Source organism: Lagopus leucura, unplaced genomic scaffold (genome assembly GCF_019238085.1).
Source record: "Lagopus leucura isolate 7727_CA_CO unplaced genomic scaffold, USGS_WTPT01 Super-Scaffold_100016, whole genome shotgun sequence".
Classification (NCBI taxonomy): domain Eukaryota; kingdom Metazoa; phylum Chordata; class Aves; order Galliformes; family Phasianidae; genus Lagopus; species Lagopus leucura.
In genome coordinates, this window is record NW_024962270.1 from 11,853,726 (window position 1) to 11,866,182 (window position 12,457).

A 12,457-nucleotide genomic window follows, 5' to 3' on the forward strand; every position below is an offset into this window, starting at 1 on the left:
AGAATTACTCTTAAATTCTGATTTTCTCACTGCACTACCTCAGCAGGTGCTCTGCATTCCACTGCAGAGGACAAGAAACTAGCAGTTATATTCAAAACACTGACAGAATGTGTTGATCAACATAAAAAAAAAACAAAACAGAAACAACCCAAAAAATAGTAAGAGTAACAGGGATTCTCTTCACAACCTGTACTCTGCTGCCTGCAATACTGCTTGCTTGGAAAACAAGAAGTCCTTTAGATTAGGGCTTGTATGTTGTGTGCCAAACGTGAGTTGTAACTTTAGTTCTATCCACAATGAGATTCAGATAAACTTCTAGGATAAGGATTATTATCTGGTCAGCTAACCCTGGTTCCTCTATTAAAATGCAAAACTATTACTGTTTTTCTTGTTATTCCTGTATTTGATTTTTTTCTTTTTTTTTTTTACTATTTTTTGGGTTGTTTCTGTTTTGTTTTTTTGAAACACAGGACAGGTATCTTTTTCCCCCCATGGAAATGCTGATTACTATACAAATTCAGGTTAGCTTGAATTCAGCAGTGCCTTTTTGCATGCGGAACTCCAGGCTCTTCTTTCACATGGAGCTATACAGCTGATGCTGCTTCACTTGAAATGCAAGATAGGAGAAATGTTACAAGCTCAGGCCCAGATATGAAAGGGTTAGTGTGCCCTTGAAGGAGAGAGGAGGAGGAATTTGGGAGTGCCCAATAAGGAAAACATAAGGCAGAGCCAGACTTGGGAGCAAGCTCTGGCAAGAACAGTGTTTGCACTACGGAAATACATACAAGAGGCATGCCAGATGCATCAGGTACAAGCTAGGCTACACAATGCCTATTAATCTTACACTGATCACATTTCATGTTTTTGCTAGAGAAAGTGACATCTGCAAATGGATGCTAGAAAAAACTTCTAGCAGAAGGTTGGTCTTCTATGGCATCTGCTGCTGACAGATGGTTCTCTAAAGGGCAACTGCTCTGAGGTGTCCACTCTGAACAGCCACATAACTGGCAAGCCACAGCCTTTCAAAGTGAAAGAGGAAACTAAGTCAAACAGTTGAAAGAAATACAGGAGGCAACTGTGAAAACAGGATTTTCTAAGCCTAATTTCTTCTTCTCAGCTTTGAAAGTGAACAACTACAATGTGAGCATTACATGAGGAAACCGTTGTGAGAGCAATGCCAGGGGAGTCTGCCAGCAAATGACACTCAAGAACAAGACAATTTGAAGGACTAGATTTGGAAACTGCTAAGGAGTTGTACCAAATGCTTTCTGAGGGAGCTGTACCAAACCAGATACAGGGGGAAGAGTAGGGCTATAATCACTACTTTGGATTAAAAAAAAAAAAAAAAAAAAAAAAACTGTGATTAGAGAAATGAGCGCCGGGGGAGAAGCCAAGCTGATCCAGCTCTCCGGAATACAGATGTTGGGAGATACTTTTTTTTTTTCCCCCCAACAATTGTTTTCTTTTCTAGTGTTGCAGTGTCAGTCTACATATATATATAGTCTACAGACTACAGTCTAGTGTTGTTCTAGTGTCCCTTAAGTGAGAAGAGTTTTCAGATACAGCTTGTTCTTACTCCAGACTTTCCTACTGTACATCTTGTATATAGGGTACTGTATGCAGCAAGATTCAGATGCTGCAATGCTGAATTTGTTAGGGAAAATTGCCTGTGTTTCCTTGCAAGCACGTATTGAAACAGAAAAGACATATTTAACAAATTTCCCCTGGTGTCAAAGCTAGTAAAGGACACTATGTTGTTTGGAGTGAGGTTGAAGTCTCCAGGTAACATGCACTATATTTTCTTACAGATGCAAAAACTGTCAGTCTTGCCAGCCTGTTCTTCCTAAAGCAAAGGAAAAAAAAAAAAAAACCCACAAGAAGTAAAAATAAAAGTAAGTCTGAATATTTTTTTGCTTCAAACTTGATGCTATTAAAATAAACAAAATAGCAAAGTTTTGGGTCAGCCCAGACCTCATGTTCCAGTCCTACAGGTACAGGATTCCGTAGCAGAATAAAGATTCATCAGCTATAAGCCATCATTACCTTTGGGAATGGGCAAGGAGTCGGATTCTGATCTCAGTGATAAATTCAAAGTAGTTCCAATGCAATTGCCCTCAACCAATTACACAGATGTGGCAAAACTGTCAACTTACAAGCTTGAACACAAATGTTACTTCAGAGATGAGAATTAAAAACATTTACAAAATACCCTAAGCTTATGCTTTAAGTGACAGTTCCTATTAAAAGCACTAACAAACAGAACTACATAATCAAGGCCTTACTCAAAAACCACACACATTAGCCAGCCACAAACACAAGCAGTGTTGAAGACAGTTTAATGCTGTGGTAGAATACAATGAAAAAAATTCACTCTAGCATAATATGTATTCTTCAACACAGGATTTCTTCAGCAGACCTGCTTTATCTCCCAAAAGAAGTCACAGGGGTCTGTAAACATCTCAGAATACAGGACAATGTTATTGCAGTATGAGACATCATTTATGAAGCATGTAATTATTCATGATAGTGACTGAAGTTTGAGAAGTTTCAATTTTTTCTTAGCTATTTGTATACAGCAATGAAGGTTTGTCACACCTGCACTACATTTTATTGTGATAAATGCAGAAGAAAATTGGAACCTTGCTTGATGATTTTACTGAATTGCCTCCTGAAACTCAGAGCTCCAAATACATATATCAGAAGATTCCAAGAATAAGATTCTTTTTATTTGCTTCTGTAAGAGGCTACAGACTCCTTGCATCCAAACTGTCCTCGTAACTCAGCATTACAAGTTTTTCTTGCCAGAATCCTGTGAACTAAACTCTTACCTAGATACATTAGGAACTTGCCACAGGATTCTTCAGCACCTCTTATATTGTGATCAATAAACCCAGTTATCTTGGCATCTTCTGAAGTCCTTTTCTAAAAGGCCATAAACTAATCATACATAATAAAGGGTAGCTTCTTGACTGGTTTGTTTAGCTTACTTAGAATGGGTAGCACTAAATAAGTATGATCATCTAGAATAGCATAACATACTCCTAGTTATTTAGAGCTGGAACTGCACCTTAGATGTTGTAAAAACAAAACAAAAAAAAAGCCCTGTAACACCTCCCAGCTTGAACCACATGTTTCTATCACAGCTAGAGACTTGGTTTTCAGCGAGATGATACATTGACAGCTCTAAACCCAAGCCTCAGAGAAGGAATGGGAAGACCTTACTAGGGAGAGGTAGGAAAACATTTTAACAGCACTACTTCAAAGCAAAACCACAGTAATCTTGGAGAGCATGCCCTCTTGGTGACCAAGAGGCTGTAGCCTTTGCCATTCAGTCTTCATCAGCTGGAGCAGCACTGGAGCAGATTCATCTCATAAGTGCCAGGCAGCACTTACTTCAAACCTAATCATCATTCATTTCCTTAAGGAAGAATCAATTATTCACATGTAGTAGACCAGCACAAGCAATTCTTGTAATTATCCATATATACCAGCTTAATCATTTGCTTTAATTTCCTGTATATAGCAGCTCAATTGTTTCCTTTGGTTTCAATAGGTTCTTACCAGGTCCAGTTTATTAAGCAGCAGCTTATTGCAAGCACAGGACAGAATGGAGAAAGCTGTTACCAGTTTTCTCTAACTTTTCTAGTAAATTATTTGTTTATTCATGAGAACATATTATACATGTTTTCCCCTATACTACACAATTTCCCTTCCCCCCCCCCCCCCCCCCCCAAAAAAAAAAAAGATAAAACTTACAGGGCTTTGGTGCAACAGAAAATGTACTACTGCTACAAAGGCTCAAGGCAGAATCATTGATGGCATGAAGCAATTAACCAAGAGCTGCAGTTGCCCAAGGAAAAATATGAAAATAGTTTTCCTATTTGCAGTTCAATTTGTATTATTTTGTTAGAAATTGGATATCCTGGAGGGAACTCTAGGATACTTAGAAAGAAGGTTACTTCTGAGTCTGCAAAGAGACACAGTAGGCTCTGCAGAGCTGAACAAAGCTGCACTTCTTAGTTGACTTAATGCAAGTGGACAGAAACTTGGATGCAGAAGCTAGTTGCAGGTCCACAAGGAAACAGAAGTTCAGGGCTCAGCTGAGTGCATTTGACAAGGCTTTTCTTGTCTTCCCAGTACATCATCAGGCTCCATACACCTGACTTCCAGTAGCCCTACAAGTACACTGTCACATTTCCAATGGAGAATCAAAGAGGGATGATTATTTAAACAGCTCCTTGCCCAACGCTGTTTATATGCCAATTAGACAAGGAACTATGGAGTCTGACTTCTGGTTCAGAGGTCACTACAGAAGGAAGAACAAACACCAAATGCCAAGCATCAAATACAAAGCAGAAGCCTGAAGCTTGTTGTGACAAGTTTACACTCAACTGGTACAAAGATAATCTGCAAGAAAGTTTGGTCAAAGAGGTATCAGACTTGAAAACCCGCATCAAATGTTTAAGTAACTGATATGCTGTGATGGATCAGCCTCATCATCTGAGGACAGCTCTAGATATCTTGCAACTGTGCAAGATTTTAGAAAAAGTTTAGGGTTGTGGAAAAGAAAGTTAACAGAAAGCATTATGGACATCAGTGAGGCTCTTGTATATCTTGTATACTGGTGCCTTCATAATTATAGGGAAACTAACGTAATGGCATGTGTATGATCAAACCAGTCGCATAGGCAACCTATCACAGCTAAGAGTGCAGGCTTTGCTTTTCATTGTTAATTTTCTGTCATGATGGCCTGCAAGCTTCTGAAAGGCTGTTTAATAAAAATGCTGAGACCTGACAGACTTTTACACTGTTTAACTTGACTTTGGTGCAGAAGGAATCCAAATTTATCAGATCTCACAGTAAATCTTCCGTTCTAAGAGTGGAAATCTGCATTATGTGCCTACCACTTTAAGAAGTGGGTGCCAAAAACACTATGTTCCCATTATTATTTTATTTAGAAGGCCAGAAAACGTACTCCGAAGTTTTTGTACCTAACTTGCCAGATAATTTTGTTTACTGACTTCACAAAATATCTGTGACTAATTCAGAAAACAGCTAACTGTACACCACAGATGGATTCTCCAAAGTTGCACCTGCTATGGTTGTATTAGGAATGTAAAGCCTACTGCTGGAATGCCCTCAAACTGAACCTAAAGTAGTCCTGTTATTAGTGTTATGATACATCTGGTTTAGCCAGCTTTATTTGAAGGAAATGCACCACTGAGGTTGAAGTTTGATTGAACCTAATCAAACTCTAAACTTGCCATCAATGTTATGTTATTTTTCACTGGATATGTATATTGTAAGTATACCTGATGAACTAAAAGTAAATAAATGCCAAGGAATGACCTCATTTGCCTACAGCCATCTGGATGATAAGTACAGCACCATAAATTACTATGAGTTTTTGACATCTGCCCTCTTTAATCTCAGCCAATTGTAAAATTCTGCAATAGCATAATATTGAATCAAAGCAGTAACTTGAGATTTTGCATCACATTTGTTCTTGATGTTATACTTGTTTATACAACTTCAAAATCACCTTTAAAATGTGTCAGAAATTAATCTAGAGCATTGAAGCGCTAAAAAAAATAATACTGAGTGCACACTATTGCCTCAAAGGATAAATTTGTAAAACTGTGAGTAGTACCAATGGTAGAATCATAACGACTGCATAAAAATACAGCAGGAGTGGAAGTCAAAGCTGTACAGAAGCAAACGTCTGTGCATTAGTCAATCACATAAGGTATTCTTACCTTTTCTCCTTTAACTCCACTGCAATCACATTTGGTTAGAGATGTACACCCATGGCAAGCCTGTAAAGACACAAGAAAAGACTACGTTTTGAATCACTGTAAGGTAGCATCAAGTCTGCAATACTACTAAAGTTATTCTAGAACACAAGCCTACAAAGTAGGTCACCCAGACCTCATACACATGTTCAAAGCATATACAGTCTACTGGAAACCTGATTAACTTTATCAAGAGACTTATGCTTTTACATGTTAGTTTCCTTAGCATTTTTATGTTTATTTTACACAAGAACTATTTATCCTAGGACAAAGTAAAATGCAACCTATGACTAAAGAACATTAATAGAACAGGTTCTTCGGCACTTGCCACCTCACTGACAGCATCCATTTATGGCTCTCACCAGTAGATGTCAGGTTTTGAACAAGAGTTTAACCAAGCCTTATTTATGGTAAGATGGTATTATGGAAAGATCTTTAGTGCCTAATTAATTCATGCCTCCACAGCACAGTTACACAGAAGAGGTTTTAAAAAGCAAACAAAAGACCACCCAGATGTCATCTAGTTGCATTCACACTCTACCAAGCATGACAAGTCAGCTAAAACCCTCCCTCACATAAGGGGGAGGCGAGAGGGTCTGGGAGGTGCATTGGTCAGAGGAGGGAGTTAAGGAATTTGATTCATAGCAGTGATCCAAGCCAGACAAGTTCTTGATATCACATCTGCTCAGTCTGAATGCTCCCCAGCTCCAGCATGATACTCACTACAGTTCTGTGTTGAATTCAGAAGTGAGCAGACTGGTGTGCTTAAAAAAAAAAAAAAAAAAAAAAAAAAAAAAAAAAAAAGGGAGATTTGTGGAGGAAGAGAAACTTCACAGCGTACATAAGGCAGCAATCAATTCCCACAGCTCTTAATACTTAAAAACCATGACCAGTATGAGAAGATACTCTCTCCCAAATACTTGAGGATTTAATTTGCTCTGAGGACACACGTAGCATCATAAGTAAATTACAACACATAATTAACAGCTGAAAAAGCTGAGGGTTTGGGCTTCTCCACTCAACCTCAAATAACCTGCAAAGAACAGTATGTACAGAGAAAGTTTCAGCTGAGCAGGACATGAGCCAGTTTGTCAGTACTCAATACACCCACACACCAACTCTAGCCCTCATTATCACAGAGACATGACCCATCACCTACCTGGCATTACTAACATCCTGGCTCTTAGCCTAAACACACTACCGAGCATCAGAATGAAGACACCAAAGCAGCTTAATTCACCTGGAGCTACAGAAACCCACGATAAATAAAGTATCCTGTTTCACAAGACACAGCTTTCAGCGCCATCGCAGTAGTGCCACACAACAAAGCTAAAGCATATCTCCAAATCTTCAGCTTTTCTAGTCAGTTCCTTGATTTGATGTACACGGAAATTCAAAATTCTCAGTAATCAGGAGATTATCCAGATGTTTCCTAAAGTGAAGATGAATCTTAGTAGCCAGATCAGGTTTTCAAAGATCAGACTGGACCCTGAATAACCCGGCTGACCTCATCACTGACTCCACTTGGAGCAGTGTTTGGCTAATGCCCTCCTGATGTCACCTTTCAGCCCAACTGACCTTCTGAACTCAGCATCAGATCCTTCTCACTTTCACAAGTGTATTTTAAAAAGCAAGTTCAGCTTAAACTAGTTTTAGGGTTAATCTTGCTTTATTTAGGAGATCAACCTTAGCTACACATAATACTCCCTTGCTTCACAATACAAGACCAAGAGAAAGAAAGAGCAGGTACTTATCTCACTGTGCAGCAGCGTCAGTGTCCTATTGCAAGGAGATCACACAGATCTACCTGAAGGTCTCTGCTGCCTCCAAGAGATGGGGCAAAAAATAAATCATCAGTAATTAGAAACACAAAGCTACACAGTGGTAAAGCACAGTCTAAAACAATGCACCATCACAGTGGCACAAAGCATAATAAAGATTTGTTTAGGTTAAGGAACAGAGAGATTCATTTAGTCTTCCTCTTACATTTCGAAGAATGTTTCCTACAGAAATTTTCTTGAGTCTTCAGATAAAATAATTGGTCTGGATGGGAAAAGAATTTAGAGAGGGAAGGTGTGAGAATATGTCCTTCACAAAACAAGATATTCACAAAATTTTGCAAAGATTTTAGACACAAACTCAAAAGAGTCTCTGTCCTTTGCCACTGATTCTCTATAAAAAAAAGCAGAAAACTGCATCATTAGTGCTGATTCATCTTCAACACTAATCCTGCCAACGTGACAACTGCACGCGATGGATACAATCAATAAAGAAAACAGATCATGAAATGAAGTACAGAAAGGATCACCCAAAGCAGGGCTGCTTTGAGCAGGCTGCACAGGACCACATCCAGCTGTACCTTGTGTAGCTCCAGTGCTGGAGACCCACAGCCTCTCCAGGCCCTGACCAGGGGCTGGCTGCCTTCATGGCAAAGAGCATCCCCAAATCTCACCAGTTCTTTATGATGAGTAGCCATAGTCTCAGCCTACACAGGGTAAGAGGAGCTTGGTTCTTACTTTACTGTACTCTTCTTTAAGAAGCAGGAAGACAACTATAAGATTCTTCTCTTCCCTGATGCCTTTTTCCTCTGAGGAAAAAAAAATAAAAATAAAAAAATTTCCCAGTATCTTCCCATATGTCATGGGTAACAGCCTCTCAAATCTGGGCATGCTGAAACAAAGCAAAATGAGCTTTATATCAGCTCCTCGGTTGCGATACTTGTGCTGATTCTGGTCTTTACAGAGCTGACGAAGTACGTATCTTTCTTGCGTGTGCAGGCAATAAATATCTGTGGATGTGATGCCAAAACAGAGTGCACCCTTCCCAGCATTAAAGACTGTTTTTTATTATGAGGGGTCTAAATAATCCTGTATGAAGTATTTTTAAGTGCTTCTCTCCTTAACCCCATTTTCAAAGTGATTTAATCAATATAGCTCCTACCATAAACCATAACTCAAAAAAACAAAACAAAAACACCACAAAACCTGTGACTGTCATCCAAAGTCATTTATATATCCAGACTAGATTCCTTATACTTTGAGGAGCCTCTTAACTTTGACAATTATCCCATCTCAAAGATGGATGTGTACTCACTGAACGCTTTCTGATAGATTGCTTCGCATACCCAGCTCAGATCTTTTACTTGCAGGAAAGTCTTTCCCAGACAGAAGTAACAGGAGGCTGAACAAAGTCAGTAATCAGAAAGCTCTCACCAAACACTCACTGTAATCAAATGGCAGCAGCTTTTGGCTTAAATCCTGGGAAGATCTCTTTACCCACAAGCTTATCAAGAAGCATTCCCTCTACAGAGTCACTTATCTCCCTGTACAAAAGCAGCAGTTTGGCAGACTGTATTTTTTAATCTGTATTATTTTTACCTCCACCACGTTAATGCTTTTGAACTGAACAGTTGAAAGAGAAAAATCCCTGAGAATTTGTCCTCTATCAAGATTGACTCATGTCACTTCTGGGTCATACAGCAATATAACAAAGACTAAAGTCAAAAGTGTCAGCAGTGTAAAACAAAACAAAACACTCGAGAGCTTAGCGATCTGTTCTAAATGAGAGCTTGCTTCTTGTTTAGACTTTTCAATAGTCTCAAGGCCTTTTTTTCCTTGTGAAAGCAGGCTGAAGAACTGTGCTACAGGAGAACATGTACTGCATAACAAGCCCGTACAAGTTTGAAAGCAACTCAGCAGAAAGAGGATTCTGATATCACAGATTTAATTATGTATTTCACATGAACGCAAAAAGAAAGAATTGAATCCAGGCTGCTTACTATGAGTAGAAGTGCTTGGAATCTCTCCTTCATATAAGCAGCAAGTTTGAGAAGAGTAGATAGGATGACTACAGCATTGAAATCCTAGAAAAACCTACATTAAGACCAAGATTTGGATTACCACTGTCAGCGGTTTGCTCTGTGAGAACTTAACCATCACTAGTCCCGGCAATTATGCGACTGGCTGCGTTTCCAGGCCTCACACTTCAGCGGAACTCAAAAGTTACATTTGTTTTATCTGTTACACATTGGAGAAAGTGAGAAGGCTGCCTGCCTTGGATCAGACAGCCAGAAGCCTTCAGCAGCAGCTCAAGTCCTAGCTCTGGTCAATATGATGCACATAACTTCAGGTGACAGGAAAGGTAATAACATTTTGGAAAACGTGAGCTGGAATAGTGAGCTGGGTGTAGATTATAAGGAGTGGGTCATGATCTTCACAACAATTAAAATCTTTTAGTTTTCAGCTACAGGAGGATGGACAAGAAACAGATGCAGCTTGTAAGAAATGACTGAAACAGTGGAGATTTGCTTCTTGCCAACTGCTTTCCCCTTTAACACTCCCCTCACCACCGCATACCTGTAAGGATGGACTCACTATCATTTCCATTTCCTTTGCTGTTAATAGTGTGTAGCAAGACAATCAAGGGCTCTAATTAATCTAGCCAAGTTTAGCTAATCCTTTCATTGGATTTTCCTGACAGCTTCTACCCCATTGAACTAGTGTGAGGAGAGCAAGTTCTTTTCATTAGTGTATAAAAGGAGGGATGGTATTGGTTTTCTGGTCAAAGGATAATTCTTCCAGAACAAGCTTGGTCTTTTGTGCCTTACATGAACTGAGGAAAACTGCTTTATGCCACCAACAGAATGGCGTTTAGGTTTAAAATTTTTCTTTAAATTGAAATGCAAACTTAAAAAAAAAAAAAAGTACACATTTGAAGCCTCAGTCAATTCTTACTCTTGGCCACGTTTGTAACTGACAGCTCAGCAAAATGAATAAGCCTAAGTTATCCCCAAGATTTGTTTTGGCTGAAAACCTGCTTTAAGCATTAGGTACACTGCCCTCTTTTCTCACCAGGCCTAGAGATGTTAGTCACAAGGCAACTGCAGCACAGCCCACCCCTCCCACCTCCCATTCACAATCACATAGGCCAAAGCATTTCAGAGAACAAAAAGAAAAGCCAACACACACAAGGTAGGTAAATGTTATTCCTGGAAAGAACTGCAACTGGGGACTTCCTAAAACTGTTGTCAATAAAAGATTCTTCTAAGTTAATAAAAGTTATAGAGGACTGGTCAAATGTTCAGATCAATTAACCTACTCATAAGCAATCAGAATCCGAGTAACAGCACAGTTAAACAAGATCAGCTTTGGATTGTCAAGCTTTGAAGTGATTTACCATTACACACACCCAGCTGCAGGAAAGTTACTCGGCAGCAGGGGGAGAGCAGATATAGGGCACATCTAAAAACCCACAAGGTGAAGTATGCAAGAGTATTTAAGTAATGTACTAGGTACTTCAACATACAGTTATTTAACAATATTTTAATGCACTTTCCACTGTAAAAATTAGAGATGAAGAGGGACGATGCTGGTCATGTAGCAGTACTTGAAGTTTACAAATCAGAAATTAATAACCTAGAGAAGGAGGTGTAAATTCTTACAGAAGCACAGATAGTGAATCAATAAGGTGCCGTTATGAACAATTAAAAGTGTTCTGACGTGGCAAACGCTGCTCACAAATGAATTATTGATCTAGATCAAACAGTTGGAGAAAAGAAAGAAAAAGCACAGCCTGAGCATTTACAAACCAATTCCTTTGCTCCAGCATCCTCTTTACATATTCTTTTATTAAGAATGAATTTCCTGCGCGATTATCCCTCTCATTCCTGAAGTAGCACAGCAGCATTACTTTACCTATCTGGAAGCACAGTTTCTATCAACAGACTGTATGTTCTCTCTTGACAGCTCAGGTGGCAGCAAGAGGTCAAGCGAGAGTTGCAAATAGATAGTGGATATCCACGGCTTTTAGGTGCTGTGCTGGCCTGCAACACACTAAGCCTCTTAAATCACTTAGAGGAGCTATGGCTAAACATCTGTTTGTGCTGAGATTAACATGCACAAGCCAGCTTCATCAGCAGGTGTCCTGAAGAGAACCATCGTTATCTGACTCCACTGCACCATAAGCCACTTTGCAGGTGAGAAGAGCCCTCCAGCAGCAAAGAGATGCAGAGAAGTCACTGAAATGAAATTCTGCCTAGGAAAAGTTGGCCAACATTTTAAAGCAAATTTAAAAGTTTGTAACTCACTTGGATCACAGGAGCATGCTGAACTGTGGATCAGCACAATTGTACTTCGTACATGCAAGAAAGTGTACAACAACAGAGATAGTTCTGCAAGGCTGGCATGTCTGCAAGTCATTCCACTACCTGCAGTAGGCTTAAATCTTCAGCTGGTAATCAATGGGCGTTATTGATAGCTGTAATTGCAGCATCAGGATGGACACGCCACAAGGTACTTCAGGCTTCATTCTTCCCCTTCCTTCCACGTACTGCAAAAGCACATGCTCCTCATAGCAAGCCCCACACTGATCATTCAGCAACCTCCATTTCAATCCTCTTGCTCCAGTATTTGCCAGCAAAACTCAACTAGCTATTCTTGTTAGCAAGCTAGCCAGGTAATAAAAATTAAAGGCAGTACAACTACCTTTGGAGAGCAAAGAAAAGAAAGAGCTGAATGGGACACTGTCTTGCATTCTGATAGCCTATCAAGTCACAAAGCCCACAGTCAAAAGAACAAAAGGCACATCAAGTCCCTCAGGTTCTCATCCAGCATGCCTCATCCTCACAAGATTTTTTAGAGCCAAAGAGGAAGGGGAAACTGTATGAG

At 39.5% G+C, this 12,457-nt stretch overlaps 1 protein-coding gene across 3 annotated transcripts in view; it reads right to left on the minus strand.

Annotated features, from left to right (window-relative positions):
- Positions 1 to 12,457, minus strand: part of COL4A5 (collagen type IV alpha 5 chain) — a 79,785-nt gene that overhangs the window by 50,609 nt on the left and 16,719 nt on the right. For all 3 annotated transcript variants that reach the window (XM_042876734.1, XM_042876733.1, XM_042876732.1), the window contains exon 2: positions 5,757 to 5,816. In XM_042876734.1, the coding sequence (XP_042732668.1) occupies positions 5,757 to 5,816 (60 nt within the window). The remainder of the gene's footprint in view (positions 1 to 5,756; positions 5,817 to 12,457) is intronic.